Source organism: Rutidosis leptorrhynchoides, chromosome 11 (assembly GCF_046630445.1).
Source record: "Rutidosis leptorrhynchoides isolate AG116_Rl617_1_P2 chromosome 11, CSIRO_AGI_Rlap_v1, whole genome shotgun sequence".
Classification (NCBI taxonomy): domain Eukaryota; kingdom Viridiplantae; phylum Streptophyta; class Magnoliopsida; order Asterales; family Asteraceae; genus Rutidosis; species Rutidosis leptorrhynchoides.
In genome coordinates this window covers 191239312-191258407 of record NC_092343.1, presented here as the reverse complement: position 1 = coordinate 191258407, position 19096 = coordinate 191239312, and the positions used below count along the sequence as shown (strand labels likewise).

General features: G+C 34.3%; 1 protein-coding gene across 1 annotated transcript; it reads left to right on the top strand.

Moving 5' to 3' along the window:
* The first annotated feature begins 257 nt into the window (after positions 1-257).
* On the top strand, positions 258-3131 carry LOC139876764 (zinc finger CCCH domain-containing protein 14-like). Its single transcript, XM_071864138.1, has 3 exons — positions 258-552; positions 980-1040; positions 2228-3131. Exons 1-3 carry the CDS (start codon positions 480-482, stop codon positions 3015-3017), a joined length of 924 nt encoding a protein of 307 aa, XP_071720239.1. The 5' UTR covers positions 258-479; the 3' UTR covers positions 3018-3131.
* The last annotated feature ends 15965 nt before the right edge of the window (positions 3132-19096 follow it).

Sequence of the window (19096 nt, the reverse complement as noted above, 5' to 3'; positions counted from 1 at the left end):
AGGCATTTCATAGAACACACATTTAGTGTGCTTTCTAAAATGATTGTTAATTACAAGCTAGTTTTAAAAAATATTTATTTTGTTAAACACGATTAGTTACAAGCTAGTTTTATGAAATATTTATTTTGTTTAACACGATTAATTACAAGCTAGTTTTATAAAAATAAAAATAAGCTTCTAGTTAAAAGACGAACGGGTTGAAAAACAAAGTTCGAATCCGGAACCTGACAGCCTATATTCGAATCCAAACTACAAATCTAAACCCGACTTTCTTCTATCAGTTAGTTATTCTGCAAAAGCCAACCCTATTTCACTCAAACAACCCTAGTTACAGTAGCAGGGTCTATCATTACCCTCTCGAATTTCACCCAAAATTATTCATTCTTAATCAATTCGCTTCCTGAATCATATAATCCTTTATCAATTTACATATTTTTTTCACTCTACAATATTCTAGGGTTTAGATCTGAAACAAAGAAATGGAATTCGGTGGACGCAAAAGAGGTAGACAAGATGGTGGATTCAACGGAGCTCCTAAAAGACCTAGAGACGGTTTATTTTCAATCCTCTACTTACTAATCTTGTTTATGATTCATTCAATTAGTTTTATTATATTACGTGTTAAGATGAGATCTGTCTGTCTTAATTGATCTGAGATGTTAATTTATTATGTAGACATCAAATTGCCTTTGTAGGTTATAATTCTTGCGTGTTTTAAGTGCCAGTTTTATGAAGAAGAAAAAAACAATGATTTATGTATCAAATATTGAATTATATAAACTTAAGATTATTAGTTTAATAACATTGGAGAAACAAATGGTGAAAATTGAGTAATTGATTTGGTTAAGTAATAATTATTTATATTGTTAGTTGTAATAATGTGATGTGAATATTATTGGATGATGTTAAAAATTTGTTAATTGGCCAAAGGTTATTTAAAATACTTAACTGAAAAACAGTAATTAATTTGGTGCAACAGAAATGGACTCATTTACACCTGGTGTAGGAAGCAAATCAAAGCCGTGCACGAAGTTTTTCAGGTTATAATCTTAACTTATACAAGATAAAATCTGATATAAATATCATAAATGGTAGCAGCTGGAATTACAATTCAAGAATTAATTTTGTTAGAGACTACTCGGTTATTGTCACTATTGTTTAATGAGATTATCATCCATTAAAAATGACTACCACACAATTGAAAAGCAGCTATCTGGTAATGTAACTTTACACTTGATTTCGGAAGGTTAAGATACACTCATCTGGTTACTAGTAAATGAAAACTATGAAATTTTGTGAAGTTGAACAGCATTTTTAATGTTTTTTTATTATAGTTATTGACCCATTAGTTTGTCTTGGAATGCATGTGATAGTGTGATATTGACTTACTTTTCATGGTAATATTAGGAAGGTAATTAGTCGATTAGTAAGGTAAATATTAGTATTGTTTTTATTGATTTATTGTTATTTTTATGTTGTGTCATTGAAGTTGTTATTTGAATGATATTCCAGTTAGTCTGCCTATACGCTATGTAATAACCTAATCTTTTGGCTTGATTTGGTATTCTGTCATAAAGGATTTATAATATATTAAGTTATATGGCTCCTTGATTTATTTTTTCTTGAATTGACAAATAGCCTTCAGATACATTGATATTATAATGATTTGTAAATCAGATGTTCTGTGTTTCCATGCACTGATTTTCTCTAAATACTGTAAATGGTGCATTTTTGTCCGTACCGTACAAACTGCAAAATTTATTGGTGGGTTAATTACTTTGGCTATATGTTTTTCGGGTTCAATTTTCTTAGTGACCTTAAAGTTCAAATGCCAAAAAACTAAAAAAAAAATCTTCAGACATTCAAAGATTATACCTTGTTTGTTTGTTTTCATGTCCCAGCTTATTCAGATTCGATCTTTGATGACACGTGCTAGATTTCGGCTTACATACCATATAACTAGAGATGGAAATTTTGATTTCTCTATCTTAAACTTGGTTTTTGAGTCAGAAGTTTATACCTTTTGAAATGCCTTATATATAGTAACTAGACTCCAATCTCAGTATTAGTTTATAAGCATATTCAATACATTAGTTGTATATGACTGCAATAAATGTACCAATCGTGTTGGTGGGTGAACCCGACCCAACTCAACCCATCTAGTTTTGGCCCATATTTTTCAAATCATCATTTATCGTTCTCATGTTTGTATTTTTTGTAAATTCAGCACTTCTGGTTGCCCATTTGGTGAAGGATGTCACTTTCTACATTACGTCCCTGGTGGCTACAATGCTGTACAACAGTTACCAAATATGGGTGGGCCTGGGCCCAGGCCCGGGCCCACAGGAAGACAACCCCCTATGAAACAGCCCTTTATCGATGGCCCACTCAAAAGCAAGCTTTGTAGCAAAGTCAACACACCCGAAGGATGCAAATTTGGAGATAGTTGTCGTTTTGCTCATAATGAAATGGAACTTAGTACTAGACCAAACTTTCAAGCTTTTGAAGATCCACGTGGTTTACCGGGTCCCGTTAACTACGTTGGTGGCTACCAAGGTCGAATGGAACCGGGTGTACCGGCGGCTGCAGCCCACTTTGGTCAATCTGCTACGGCTAAGATTAGTATAGATGGGGCTCTGGCGGGGCCCATTATAGGTAAAGGTGGGGTGAATTCTAAGCATATATCACGAGTTACTGGGGTTAAGTTTGCTATAAGAGATCATGAAACGGACCCAAATCAAAAGAATATTGAACTTGAAGGTAGTTTTGATCAGATTCAAGCGGCTAGTGCAATGGTGCATGAACTAATCATGAACATTGGTTCTGGTGGTGGTGGTCGTGGCGGTGCAAATGGTCCACCGCCAAGAAAACCTGGCGGTTTTCAACAAGGTGGTGGTGGTGGACATGGTGGTGCGAATAAAATGAAGACAAAGATGTGTGAGAATTTTATGAAGGGACAGTGCACGTTCGGTGATAGGTGCCATTTTGCACATGGACCTAACGAGCTTCGTAGCTAGGCTACGCAATGTGATTTGGTCTGGTTATCAAATACTTATGTTATAAAAAATTGTTATAGGAATATTTGTAGGAACCTTTATATTCTTTTAAGTTTTGATAGACTTGTTTATTCTTCTTTTGGTTGCTAACTTTTTTGCATCTATGGCACTTGGACCGCACTGTCAAAACAAACGGGTCTGTTTCTTGTATGGCTAAACTTAATGTAGCTAGCATTTGTGTTTGTGTTTCTTTATTGTTACTATTGTTTTTAGTTTTGTGATTTGAGCTTGCAAAATCCTATTGATTGAATGGAAATAGTGTTTTAAGGGTAATTTGGTACCACAATCTAGTAAAACTTGTTTATATTTCATTTTAGGCATAATTGTCTGAATAACATTCTTTAGCTTGTCAAGCCACAATTTGGATACCATTAAATAACAAGCAATCATTGAAGTTATTTCAAATCATGATTCCATAGTTGGGATTCTCGAATAATAAGCACTTGAAAATTTCTAATTTGGAACTTCACTTTGAGCTCGGCTAATACTTGTCTTCTACTATTTTGATAGAGTGGGAATGAACACCTTTTTTTAATATGGTTTGACGCCAACATCACGATCACCCTGCCCCTCAACAAATAAAAATATTGGACGTCAACTCTTAATGTTTAAGCAGATTGGAGTTTACTTAGCAAGTAGGATAGAGGTGGCAAAATGGGCAGATTGGATGAGAGGTGTTGAATCGAGTCCATGTAATTTTACGTTTGGAATACAGTTTGGGGCTGCATTAACATAAGAAACAAAGTCCTTAGTTATTTATATTTTTGATAACCAAGGTAGCCCAGTGGTTGGGGATTAGAAGTAATTCTGAATTTCTGATGGGCTGCGTACAATAGAGTATGATGTTGGCTTACTCGCCCTCCCAATATCTCGTATAGGGAAAAACCTTAGAACATTAGCTGCAAATATATGGCATAACCTCCGTTGTGTGGACTGTTAGATTGCTGAAGTTTCTTTTTCTAGACATACTATATGCAAGGTTTTTTTGTATAATGGTGTTCCCTATGAGATTTCTGATTTTATGGTCTAATTAATGTGAATGGAGTTATGCAGGCTAACAAGTTAGGCTTTGTTTGGTTAGTTTATGTTTAAGGTTTTTCGGGTTATTAGGGAAACTCGTTTATAGTTAGTTTTCGTTTAGATTGTTGCTTTCTAGGTGCAAGCTTCCCCGTTTCTCCCGTTATTTTGTATCCGGTGTTGAGGACGTATTCCTTTGGAAAACGACCTCGTTTTTATATAAGTTTTCGTTATTTTCGCCAAAAAAAATAAATAAATAGGCTTTGTAGAAGCCATGAAACTAGAAATCGAACAGCTTCACCCAAAGCTTTCTGCCGCTGAACATGATAGAGCTTTATCGTCTGTTGGCATTGATCCAGCTACTATTAATCCCAATATCTTGCTTGAAGAATGTTACATAGGTTCATTATGCAAGGCTTGAAATGCCCTTGCACTTCTTGGTCATACTTTCATAGAGATAAAACTGTGGGTGCAATTGGTCTAGGTCCTACTGATGTTCTCGTGCTCTGAGTGTCGACGCAAGGTTTGCAGAGTTTGTTGTCTTTCAAACTGGGTGTTTACCTAATGAGAGTTTGTTGGTGGGAGATGTGAAGTCTCGTTGTTTAAAGTCGGATCTTGTTTCATTAGAATTCATTTATTTGGTCAACATGCATCTAGTCTTAGGGGTTTTTAGTAGATTCTAAGGTTGTTTGTATTGTCTGTTAGTTAGTGTACGGCTCTAGCAATGATTGGTTTTGAATGCAGGTCAATGTATGTTGACTCACATATGTATTGTAATTACAATATATGGGCTAAGTATATCACGATATCAATCATATGTATTGTATCTAATAATATTTCACGCAACTTACAAATTAAAGAAAATGAAAAAGGTCTATATTTCTTGGAATCTTGTTGAAGTCCCAAGCAAATTAATCGTCATCATATGATAAAGATTCAGATTCCATAGAAGTCGATTAAAACCTGATGAACTCGATGACATAAAAAGTTCTTGTGTGTTTTCAATTATATTGACAGATCAACTATCTCTATGAAGTATCCAAATGTAAAAAAGGCGAATTCAGATGATCATAACCCGGGTTTTGTTCAATCCAATAATCATGCACCTATCAGGTGTATTACTTTGAAGTTACTATCCAGAATGGTGGTTTAAAAGTACACCTGGCAAACGGGTCAGGTTGGGTTGGTTTGGGTAACAGGTCAAAATGGTTTTGGGTCAAAACATGTCATGGGTCAAACAGGTCAAAATTTCAAATGGGTCCAAACGGGTCAGGTTGTGTCGGTTTGGGTAACAGGTCAAATAGGTCATAGGTAAACATGTCAAGCAGGTCAAATGGGTTAAACATGTCAAATGGGTCAAACGGGTCAGGTCAGGTCGAGACCATTTTTTTCCTTAAACTTTATTTTCTTTTTTTCTTTTTTTTAAAGCTAGAAATCTTTAAGATTCATGAAACAACTTTATTATTCAGCAAACAACTTTATTACTCAAATACTCAATAAACAACCTTCATAAATAATATAACCAAAACAAATTAGAGTATGTATATGTATCATTTTTTAAGTATATTAAACTTTGTAAGTAACTAGAGGGGAAGTGAATAGTTACTTAATAAGATTTTTAAAACTTTTTCGATGATCAATAAGATTTGAACAATACTTGATCACGTTAATCAACTCAAACCAATGCGTGGTGTGTTTATGTTTGTAATAATGCGGAAAGTAAAGTAAAGAACATAAACACAAGGATTTATAGTGGTTCGGGTGGATGTTAACTAATCCACCTTAATCCACTCTTCGATTCACTAATCGGGGATTTTTGTTTCACTAAGCACCTTTCTCCAAATCCGATGGAGATTCGATTTACAAGCATTGTACTTCTCCTTAGACAACAAACCTAATCCTTCTATCCCTAAGAAGGATTACCTCCAACTTAGATCAACTTGTCTTCACCTTGGACAAATATTAATCCCTAATGAGATTAATCAACTCCCTAGTTCCCTTTAAGGAAGATGATGTTGGAGAAACTATGGATTAGTGGGCAAAGAATCAACAACCGGATTGATACTAGAATCGTGTGAACACTTTCTTAATAGATTATTTCGACCCACTTGGTCACGGGTTACACGAAATCACTATTAGGATAAGACTAGTATGAACAATCGTCTTGACCAAATGATAATTGTTCCTTGCAATTCTAGAAAGTATAATCTGTAAGTTTTGTGTTGAAAGTGTGTTAGACATGTCCAAAATCTGGAAAATTGTGTAAAGTGTCTAACCGTTCATATGGAAATGAATCCATATATTTATAATGGGTCAAAAGGTGTCTTCGAAGAGTCACACCTTTTCATATGAACCCACATAATGCTTGGAATGTCACACCCATGTATTTGTGCTTAAACAAGTCCATATACATGAAAAAACCGTTCATAAATGTCCTGGAACAACCCCATAACGTTTGGGGTTCAAATGTGCCTTTTGGGTTGAAAAGGCACCTTTTCAGCGAGTTCAGTGTTAAACCGCGCCGCGGGTCCAGGAGCCGCGCCGCGGGCTAACAAAGCACAACACTTCAAAAAATGCCAAAACTCTCGAACTCAAAATCACCCTTTAAGCCGCACCGCGGGCCCATGAGCCGCGCCGCGGCTTAAAGCTACTACACACCAAAATCAAGTTTAAGCTTATTTTCAAGTGTGTTTAGTCTTTCAAGTCGCGTTTCGCATTCTTTCAAGTCACGTTTCGCATTCCTTAAGTTCCAAATGTTATTTCCAAGCTCACTAACATATCCTCAAACCATTTTACACCTTACGAACGTGTACTCCACACTCCCCAAATCCGTGTAGCGTTTCAATGGTTCGAGCACTTACAACTTAGCAATCCAATCAACTAAAATGACGTTGGATCATGCTAAAATCACCAACAGATGATAGCTAAGCTAGCATATGCTTCTAATTACAAAGTACAAAGACTCTCCCTTTTCAGTGATGACAATCGTAAGACAATTCTAAGGATTACTACAACACAATGTAAACTCACAAAGATAAGAATTTGAAAGTAAGTTTACAAAGACCCCTTCTATAACCTATGAGATTATAGAACTTCTCTTGCTAATCACAAACATATGTATGGGTGTTATGTTCTTGTGATCCTCTGATGATTTTAAGCAGTAGCATGCAAGAGGTCCAACTTTTCAAAGTTCTCCAAGAGGTCCAGTCCAAAAAACCTATCCGTTGTATAATCGTTTGAATCAGTTTTGGACATCACTCTTTTGACACTTTTGTAACAACCCTGCTTTTTTCCGTCACTTCCGTTAACTTTCTGTTAGTTTATTTAACGGCAATTACTTGACTTTTATGTGTGTATGTGTAATAAATACATACTTGCTCCTTGGAGGGTTACGATAATTAATATGGGATAATATTAATTTGAAAATATATTTCGGATAAAGAAACACGATAAAAACGATACGGTTTTGATAACTGCTTTTGAGCAACGAAACGCTCGGGTTTATTTTAATAATTATTTTAATAATTATTAACTTTTAAAAATATTTAATTTATTGGGTTTTTAATAAATTAAACGTTTGGTTGCGTTTTAACGATCGGTTTAGCGTTCTGGGCCTTCGGTACGTCTAAAAGGCACTTGAAACGGACCATGATGTCAAAGCAGGGGGGTATAAAATACTATTAAATTTTAGCAGAAAATACTATTAAATACGATACAATTTTACACAAGATATTTATTTATTTATAGAATGGATATACTTAAACCTTGCTACAACACTTATAGGCAGTGTACCTAATCGTACAGTAGTGTAGTTTTTAGTAAGTCCGGTTCGTTCCACAGGGAGATCTTTAAGCAAAGCTCAACGCTATATTAGTTTAATTTTATAAAAATACAAATATATATATAGGTAATATTATTATTATAAAGGGGGGTTTTTACCGTTTAATGACCGGTTTGTCGATTTTAAAACTTTAGTCGCAGTTAAAACCTAATAATAAATACAAGACTGTAAATTAAAGCGTAAAGTAAATAATGATAATGAAATTGCGAATAATAAAAAATGCGATAAAAATTAAATTGCGATAATTAAAAAGTACGATAATTAAAAGTGCAATAAAATAAAATAAATAAAAGTGCGATAATTAGAAGTGCAATTAAATATAAAATAAAGGAAATTAAATATGATATAAAAGAATTATGCTTATTTAAACTTCCGTAATCATGATGTTTGACGTGTTGATTTTAGTTTTATGCCCATGGGTTAATTGTCCTTTGTCCTGGATTATTCAATATGTCCGTCTGGTTTTTGTCCATAACAGTCCATCAGTCATAAATATAAATTGCAAGTGTCCTTGTCAAATTATTATTATACCCGAAGATAAATATTCCAACTAATTGGGGATTCGAATTGTAACAAGGTTTTAATACTTTGTTTAATGAATACACCAGGTTATCGACTGCGTGTAAACCAAGGTTTTACTACTTTGTTAACAATTACACCAATTACCCTTGAATGTAATTTCACCCCTGTTTTGATTATTCTAGTGGCTATTAATCCATTCCCGTGTCCGGTTAAATGAACGATTATTCGTACATATAAATACCCCGCCCATCGTGTCCGATCGAGTGTATATGGTAATTTATAGGGACGCCCAATTGTAAATCTTTATATTAACATTAACAAACTTTCATTTAGTTAAACAAATATAAAGCCCATTAATAGCCCATAGTCTAGTTTCCACAAGTGTCGTTCTTTTATCCAAACCCCAATTATGGTACAAAGCCCAATTACCCAATTTTAGTAATTAGCCCAACATCATGATTACTTCGTTTTAAATAAGCATAATAATAACTTAGCTACGAGACATTAATATAAAAAGGTTGAACATAACTTACAATGATTAAAAATAGCGTAGCGTTACACGGACAGAATTTCGACTTACACCCTTACAACATTCGCTAACATACCCTTATTATTAGAATTATAATTAAAATTAAAATATAAATTATAAATATAAATATATATTACTTATGAAGAGGAAGAGAAAAAGGATGATAAAACTCGTCAGAAAACTGGCTATTTATAGGACCTGACCAGCAATCTCAAACCATGCGACTCGCATGGTTTTGTGCTTCTGGCCATGCGAGTCGCATGGCCACCCTGGATTCAGCCAACTACTTTTGTTTTCTTCTTGCCGACGTAATATAATAATAATAATATATATAATATATAATTATATATAATTATATATATATTATATTATATTCTTGTGCATAGTAGACTAGATATTTTTGGTCCGTTGCGTCGGGCGTTTCTTCTTGGCTCAGGTCCCGGTTCCGGATTTTCGGACGTCCTCGCGTATTATTTTAAATCGCGTACTTTGCGTCTTGTAACTTGTACTCTTGTCATTTTGAGACGTTCCTCATCAATATTTTGAACCTTTTTGATTGTCTTTTGTTCTTTTGAGCTTTTTGGTCGTTTGCGTCTTCAAATCGTCGAATCTGTCTTTTGTCTTCACCTTTTATTATTTAAACGAATATCACTTGTAAATAGAACAATTGCAACTAAAAGCTTGTCTTTCTTGAGGAATAATGCTATGAAATATATGTTCGTTTTTAGCATTATCAAATATTCCCACACTTGAGCGTTGCTTGTCCTCAAGCAATATTGTCTTGAAATACTAGAATCACTTCTTTATTCTTCACACTTTGTACATCAGTGATTTCTATACGGCGGTATAAACAATGGTAGTAACGATATGGTTTACAGTCCCACATGACTATAAAAATTTAGATCCATTAAGGAAATTGGATCTTTATGAAAACATTTGATCTTTTGAAAATTAAATCTAGTTTTTACCCTAGATAAGTTTTCCGGAATAACCCTTTACCGGTGTTTGCAAAATATTTTTGTGGGTTTGGTGGGTTTCAGATTTGAAAATTTTAGCTCAAAACTTGCGGTTTTGTGTCACCCACTTGCTAACCTTGTATTAGGAAAGCAACACGTCCAGTTTACTTGTCCCGTATATTACCTTTCGGCAAACTACCGTCCGGTTGTAAAGGAAAGCGTTGAACAAGCAACTGTTAAGGCAATGTCCCGTGACATGCTTTTGATTATGGTCTATAACGTGTCGGACGCAATTACTATCCTTGGTAGGAGCAATAGTAAAGCTCACCCTTATAATTTGTCGGTTTGGCACAAAGTCCTGTCTTTGACCATGTTATGCAACCACCGTTCTTACGGTTGACACCCGATTTAGTTCAGGTGACCTAATGAATTCCAGGTGAATTCCTAGGATTTTACGTTCAATGGTAATGAACGCATTGAAAATGGGTTTTTCAGAAAACAAATCGGTTTATAATTTTGATCAAAATATTTTCTCGTTCAAGCTCGAGTTTAGATATCATCGAATTCCATGAGTTTGAATTCTCAATCTTTAAGGTCAATCTCTAGGATTGAGTATTATCAGTCTTAAAAGCTGATTTTTAATCTTTAAGGAGATTATCCTTTCTGGGGATCTGATTCATTAGTCTTATCAAGCTAATTTGCATGGTGCCCCCCCCATTGTACGAGATAAATCCTTCTCATGGTTAGGATAAATCTGACCACTTGGCGACCCTGTTTGATGCTGAGGTCCGTGGATTTCCTGCTGATTTTAGTGATGACTTTTCTAGATTTTTCGTCAACCTACAGCTGGTCTGGACGACAACTTCATGACCTAAATCAAGAAGCGCGTTTCTTTTTCGGAAGACTTTACTTCCTTTTAATGATGGAATTGATTCATCGTGTAGATCCATCTCTTCTTTTCTTTCATCGGGTAAAACAGTTTAGTTTAGTCCAAAGCAAAAGTATTTTCAGTTATTTGTTACAAATATATGTGACATATGTTTAAAATAACTTGGTAAATTTTCCCACACTTGGCTTTTATTTTCCTTTTTATCGTCCTCTATTCCATTTTAAATGAATTTTAACATTTTAGTTTGTTTCTCAATTTATGTCCTTTCCGAGGTAACAATAATTTCGGTGTTAAAACCTAGTTTTATCGTTCATAAATATGTATAAACATGATTTTGAATTCATTTAATTGAAAATTTTGAAAAATTTTACTAGAATTGGGTAGTCAGTATATAAGACTAGGGCTGTTCTTTTTTATCAGAGAGCACTAGATTCTAATACAACTACTGCTTTACTAGTATTTTTAATGGTAACCAAGTGTTTAATATAAAAATTTTAAAATCCGAAAGAATTTAACCCCTTCCCACACTTAAGATCTTGCAATGCCCTCATTTGCAAGAAATCAGTAACAATTTAAATTATTGAGGGTGATTTGTGTGAAAATGATTAAATTTTTTTACCAAAGTTTCCAAATATATTGGCGTTTGTTTGCTGAATGATAAATGGTGCACGTCATTTGTTCATTCCGTCTTGTTGTTATTTCACATACATTTTGCATCATTGTCGTCAAAATTACTTGCTTTTGCTGAACTTAATGCCAGTCTTTGAAAACGCGTTGTTTTACCCTGTTTTGTGCATAAAATAGAATACATACAATACAAATATAATCATACATGCAATTTGAAATGGAACTTTGGCATCCCACTTTCAAACTATAAGAAAAATATTAGTACACAATAATAATAAAATATCCAACATTACATAAACATAATAAAATGTTAAGTGTTTAAAATAAAAATAAAAATTACCACTTATCTCTACTGATCAGGAGGTGGGTTAGGAGGAAAATTAGGATATGGATCCCAATTCATGTTCGCGTCCGGGTTCCATGGCTGATTATAGGTGTACTGGTATGCTGCGTCATAATCATATGAATCATAGGGTGGTCTCATCTCTGGCTGATGTGCGGGATAGTATGCGGGTCGGGTCGGATAATACATCTCACCAGGCTGCAACTGGCTTATAATTTGGCGCTGATGATAATCCCATCGGTCATGCTCTCGTTGCCGGGAATGCTCGTAGTCATTCCGGCGTTGCCATGCCTCGTACTGCATATGCCTATCATAGTTCGTCATGTATTCATCCTCCATACGAATACCTAAATCAAGAGCAGTCTCCCGAACAACTCCTATAATGTTGTTCGCCTCCTCCATCTCGTCATCCGAACCTCTCTCTACCTGTCGCTGAGGTCCCTCATATCGATGTACCCGACCACGTCTCATCAATAATACCCTTGCACCGTGATAAAGGTTTGAACTTATGGTTTCACCTCCGTCCTCTATTTCGTTCATTGGACCCCCTTGGTGCTTATCTACACCTAAATACTCTCCAATGAGAGTAATGAAAATACCACCACCTATAATACTCCCCGATTTCATCCCCGAAACTACATTAGCGAGATAATAACCAACACAATAGGGAATGTTAACGAAACTCCTCGGGTCTCTAATACACTTGAGGTAGAACAAATCATTTACGGTCAATTTCTCCTTATTCCTACCCCTTTGTGTAATTGTGTTTGCTAAGAATCTATGAATCACCCGGAGTTCAGCTCTGTCTATATCTAAGTATGTATGATTTCCACTGGCGTGAAATTCATTAAAGTGTGACATACGCCTCCAGACAGCGTTAACATCAAATTCCCTATCTACCCTTTCTCCTTGGGCAATCAGGCTATTACAGTCGGGGCTCAAAAGTTCAGCAGGGGTGTAAATCTGTAAGGCCCTTGCTAAATCTATCATGGACATTCTGTACATTCGTCCACCTAACAGAAATCTAATAAAACTTCTATCATCTATCCTCCTAACATCACTGTTTAACTTAATAGTACTAAGTAATTCTATACACCATTCCCTATATATGGTTCTACGAATGGAAAATAGACGCATCCAATCGTTAAACTGAGAATTACCATACCTTTGCACCAATAATTGCCGAATCGGTTCGGCAAGGTCAACTGTTTCCAAAGGTACCCAGTCAATTGCCCTTGGCATTTCAACAACCTTATTGTAGAGAATGTGCATGTTCTTTTGATAATCTGGATACTCTATCCAACATCGATCAAATCTCAGATTTGGGTGTAACTGATCTTCATTAATGTCTAAGCTCAGAATCCTTTGATGTGGAGCGAATTGACGAAACTGATTCACGAATAATTGATCTTGATCGTGATAAGGAATATGTTGCTCCTCCTGTTCTTCTTCTTCTTGTTGCATATGTTGTTCTTGTTCATGAAACATTTCCGGTTCGGGCTCTGGTTGCCTGGATGATGATGCTCCTGAACCTCCAGTATCGGCTTTCTGCAAAACACATTAAACACAAAATTTTTGCATCCAAATATGCATTAGTGTTAGCAAGATAATAACTTGAAACAATTATGATGACATGTTCAATTCATAACACATTTTATACACATTTTCTTAACAATAACAATTCTACACTTTTACATACGAAAATGTGTACAATGTTTTATCACATTTAAACTCTTAAACATGTCAACAATAATCATTATAGCAATTAAACACTTGTTACATGGCATTTAAATCAAACTAGTGCTCTTTTTCATATTTTTGTCAAGTCTACACTTTGTCAAATAAGCCTATACGAAAAATGTACATCAAGTTCATAAGCATTTATCTCAAATAACATGCCAAAATAATCACTACTAGCAATGAGACAAGTTTCAAATGGCCTTTATATCAAATTATCCAAGTTCATGAATTTTTAGACTTAAAAAGTCTACTTTAATTCTCAAAAACATGTTTAGGCTCAAAGTTTGGATCAATTAACTACCTAAACATGTTACACTACTTAATTTAGCAACAATTCATGACAAAAATCGGCCATAACCTGTTTATATTAAAAAGCCCCAAATTGCTCAAGAACACAAACCCTAGATTCTTAAAAATTTGAAGTTTTTAGCTTTAATTCATGTTAAATAGCTTCTATCTAGGATATACATGCATAATATAACAACAATTTAGCTCTAATTACACCTAAATTTAACAAAATCAAAATATAAATTTTCTAGCTCAAGAACACAAAAATTCGAATTTAAAGAGATTAGGGGTGAAATCTTTACCTTTCTCCTGAAGGGGTTGAGACTACTGAATCTAGGCATGATTATTGTGAAGTTTTGCAAGAAATTTGGTGAAAATTGGTGAAAAATTGAGAGGGTTTTGGAGATGGTTCGTGTATATGTGTGTGTAATGTGAGAGACAGAGCAGCTCGCTGGAAGTTTTGATCCTGTCCAGTATTTTATGGCCATGCGAGTCGCATGGCCTTCTGCCCATCCCCATGCGACTCGCATGGGGGGTAATTCCAGGTAATTTTTTTTTTTTTTTTTTTTTTTTTTTTTTTTTTTTTTTTTTTTTATTTTTTTTTAATTAAAACCTTAAACTTTTAAAACATAGAATTAAATAAAATTTTAAAAATTTTGTTTCTTTTTAAGACGAGGTCGTTTCGGGACGATGCCCTAGTCCGTCCCTCGACAAAATTTTAAAATTTGTCTTTTTGTAGCGATTGTTTTAAAAGCTAAGATTTTTGGGTTTTTTAATGTTTTTGGCATACTTTAAATCAATAAGATTAAAAATAATGATAATAAAAGTTCTCGTCCCTCCCTCGGGTAAAGCAATTTCGGTTCAAAGACCTAGTCTTCAACTTACGACGAATTTTAAAAATCATATTTTTAACTTAATGAGATAAAGTAAATTTTTGTTTTTAAATTCACATAACTTAAATATAAAATTCAAAATTAAAAAAAAAATTAACAATTAAAAATTCACACCAAACTTAAAATTTGAAATGCATAAAATTAAAATTCATATTTTAAAAATTAAAAATTCACACCAAACTTAATTTAAAAATTCATAAATTCATATCAAACTTATATTAATTTTTTCAAATATTTATAATTTAAATATATTGTTTTTACAAAGTTTACAATATTAATTTAAGATTTAAATATTAATTTTTAAAAATATGGTAAAAATAAAATTAAAAATCTTTTTGTCTTTTTATCCCACTTTAATCAATCAAATATTATCAAAAATATGCGCCCCTCTTTTCGGTAAAGTAATTTCGGTTCCAAGACCTAATTTAACTCATGACGAATTTTTGAAATATTTTGGGTTGATTGATTAAAGATATTTATACCTTAAGAATAAACGTTAAATTTCGCAGTGATGTAATAAATTTTTGAATGATATCAATAATTTCGGTCGCCAAACCTAATTTTATTTAATACCAATTTAATACTTTTTAGCGAACAAATTAGCGTTTATTATCAAAAGGTTAAAAAATAAAAATAAAAATAAAAACTGTACAGACATACCTGTGAAATAGATTTCTTAGTTATATGATCTATTATATTCATAAGATAGTCGGTTTAATTGGTCTTCCATGGCTGCATAGGCGTAACCTCTAGCATTCATTGTCTTTTCTTCTAAACATATGAACGGTCCGTCTCTGCATAAAGTAACAAATTCAGTATTTGAATAGGTTTGATTATTTGAACATTTACCTCCATGTGACCATTTTCCGCATTTGTGACATTTTTCTAGGTGTCGTGCTCTTCTTTTTGCTGCGGATTTTGATTTTCCTTTACCAAATTGTAACTTATTATCTTCGCATCTGGATCCTTTTCTAACTCCGTCCATTCTTTCTCTGATTACTGATACTAATTCACTCGGTAGTATGTCATTATTTCTTTTAGTGATCAAAGCGTGTAGCATTAGACCATGGTTTAGTTCACAGGCAGTCTTCATTTCGTAAAAACCTAAAAAAATAAAAATTCAGAATGGGGGGAGAAGACTAGTTCTTTAGGGTCTGCTAGGGAAAGACCATACGTGTTCCATTTTCGAGAACTACACGAAAACAGACAATCTAACTCTAACAGAAATACATATTATCCTTTAAAGACTTGATTCTCCCCACACTTAGTTAGCTGTGGTGTCGAAATTGTGATTAACTTCGTTGTCGACTTCCATTGGACCCTGTATGTAATGTTTAACTCTGTGACCATTAACTTTAAATTCAATCCCATTTGAATTTATTAATTCTATCGTTCCGTATGGGAAAACTCTTTTTACTATGAATGGTCCAGACCATCTTGATTTTAATTTTCCAGGAAATAGCTTGAATCGTGAATTGAAAAGAAGAACTCTGTCTCCTTCTTTAAATTCTTTTGAACTTCTGATTCTTTTATCATGCCATTTCTTCGTTCTTTCTTTATAGATTAACGAGTTTTCGTATGCTTCATGTCTTAATTCTTCTAATTCGTTTAGTTGACTTAATCGTAGACGTCCGGCTTCATGTAAATCAAGATTACATGTCTTCAAAGCCCAAAATGCTTTGTGTTCAATTTCTACTGGAAGATGACACGCTTTTCCATAAACAAGTCTAAAAGGTGTGGTTCCAATTGGAGTTTTGTAGGCTGTTCTAAAAGCCCAGAGTGCATCCTCCAATTTAATGGACCATTCCTTCGGATTTGATCCTACGGTTTTCTCTAGAATACGTTTTAAAGCTCGGTTTGTATTTTCAACTTGTCCACTTGTTTGTGGATGATATGCGGTGGAGATTTTATGAGTTACTCCATATCTTTTAAGAACTTTCTCAAGTTGATTATTACAGAAATGAGTACCCCGATCACTTATTAAAGCTTTCGGTGTTCCAAACCTTGCAAAAAGACGTTTTAAAAAATTGACTACAACTCGTGCATCGTTAGTTGGGAGAGCTTGTGCTTCCGCCCATTTAGATACATAATCAATGGCTACGAGTATATATAAATTATTATGAGATTTTGGAAATGGACCCATAAAGTCAATACCCCAAATGTCAAATACTTCACATACTTGGATGACATTTTGTGGCATTTCATCACGTTGACTTATTTTTCCGGCCCTTTGACATGCATCACAGGATTTGCAAAGAAGGTGTGCGTCTTTGTAAATTGTAGGCCAATAGAATCCAGCTTCATAAACTTTTCTTGCTGTTAGTTGAGGCCCATAATGCCCTCCTGTTGGTCCTGTGTGACAATGGTTTAAAATTTTACTCGCTTCATCTCCAAATACGCATCGGCGTATTATTCCATCGGGACAACTTTTAAACAGATGTGGATCTTCCCAGAAATAGTGTTTTATATCACTGAAGAATTTCTTTCGTCTTTGGTACGATAATCCTTTTTCAAGGAATCCACAAACTAAGTAGTTTGCATAGTCTGCAAACCATGGGATTTCTTTATAATCTATCTTCAATAGATATTCATCAGGAAAGTTGTCTTGTATGGCCGATTCATTCAGAACTTCTAATTCGGGATTTTCAAGACGAGAAAGATGATCAGCGGCGAGATTTTCTGCTCCTTTTTTATCTCGGATTTCAATATCAAACTCTTGTAAGAGTAAGATCCAACGGATTAATCTTGGTTTAGCATCTTGTTTTGAAAATAGGTATCTAAGAGCAGAATGGTCGGTATAGACCACCGTTTTTGCTAGAACGAAATATGATCGAAATTTATCAAAAGCAAAGACAATAGCAAGGAGTTCTTTTTCAGTAGTTGTATAGTTCGTTTGTGCTCCTTGTAATGTCTTACTAGCATAATATATAGGTTGAAATCGTTTTTCAATCCTTTGTCCTAAAACGGCTCCCATTGCAAAATCACTTGCATCGCACATTAGTTCAAATGGTAGATTCCAATTTGGTGTTATCATGATCGGTGCATTAGTGAGTTTTTCTTTAAGAATATTAAAAGATTTGATACATTCATCTGAAAAGATGAATGGCGCATCCTTTTCTAGGAGTTTATTCATAGGAGTGGCAATTTTAGAAAAATCTTTTATGAAACGTCGGTAAAAACCGGCATGCCCTAGAAAACTCCTAACTCCTCTAACATTGGTGGGATGTGGAAGTTTAGCAATTACATCTACTTTAGCTCTATCCACTTCAATTCCTTCTTTTGAAATTTTATGTCCAAGAACTATGCCTTCTTTAACCATGAAATGGCATTTCTCCCAATTAAGTACTAGATTTGATTTTTCGCATCTAATTAGCATTCGTTCCAGATTAACTAGACATGATTTAAATGTATCACCGAAGACTGAAAAGTCATCCATGAATACTTCCATGCATTCTTCTATCATGTCGTGAAAAATTGCCATCATACACCTTTGAAAGGTTGCAGGGGCGTTGCAAAGTCCAAATGGCATGCGTTTGTAAGCAAAAGTACCATAAGGGCACGTGAATGTGGTTTTCTCTTGATCTTCGGGTGCTATTGGAATTTGAAAATATCCGGAAAATCCATCTAGAAAACAGTAGTAACTATTTCCGGCTAATCTTTCCAACATTTGATCTATGAAAGGTAAGGGAAAGTGATCTTTTCTGGTGGCGTCATTTAATTTTCTATAATCAATACATACACGCCATCCTGTTACAGTCCTAGTAGGAATAAGCTCATTTTTCTCATTTGTGATGACAGTCATACCACCCTTCTTAGGCACGCATTGAACTGGGCTTACCCATGGACTATCAGAAATTGGATATATCAAACCTGCATCTAGCAGCTTAATAATCTCTTTCTTAACTACATCTTGCATATTAGGATTTAGTCTTCGTTGGCGTTGCACATACGTTTTATGACCTTCTTCCATAAGGATTTTATGTGTGCAATACGAAGGACTTATTCCTTTAATATCATGAATCTTCCATGCAATGGCTGGTTTATGAGCTTTCAACACAGAAATGAGTTGTGATTTCTCATTTTCAGTAAGAGAAGACGATATTATTACAGGTAATTCAGATTCACCATGTAAATAAGCGTATTCCAAATGGTTTGGAAGTGGCTTTAACTCTAATTTCGGAGGTTCTTCTATCGATGATTTATATCGATATTTGTCTTCTTCTTTTAGCATTTGAATTTCTTCTGTTGTTGGTTCATATCCATTAGCTATAAGTGTAGCTAACATTTCAGCTTCATCAATTGGTTCATTACCTTCTCCTAAAGAACATTCTCCCGTTCCTTGTAATTCTGGAAATTCTTCTAATAATTCTGCATGTGCATCTATAGTTTGAATAT

Coding starts and splice junctions, on each gene's coding strand:
- LOC139876764 (XM_071864138.1), top strand. CDS start 480: ATGGAATTCGGTGGACGCAAAAGAGGTAGACAAGATGGTGGATTCAAC. Junction 553..979: donor TCCTAAAAGACCTAGAGACG/GTTTATTTTCAA, acceptor TTGGTGCAACAG/AAATGGACTCATTTACACCT. Junction 1,041..2,227: donor CCGTGCACGAAGTTTTTCAG/GTTATAATCTTA, acceptor TTGTAAATTCAG/CACTTCTGGTTGCCCATTTG.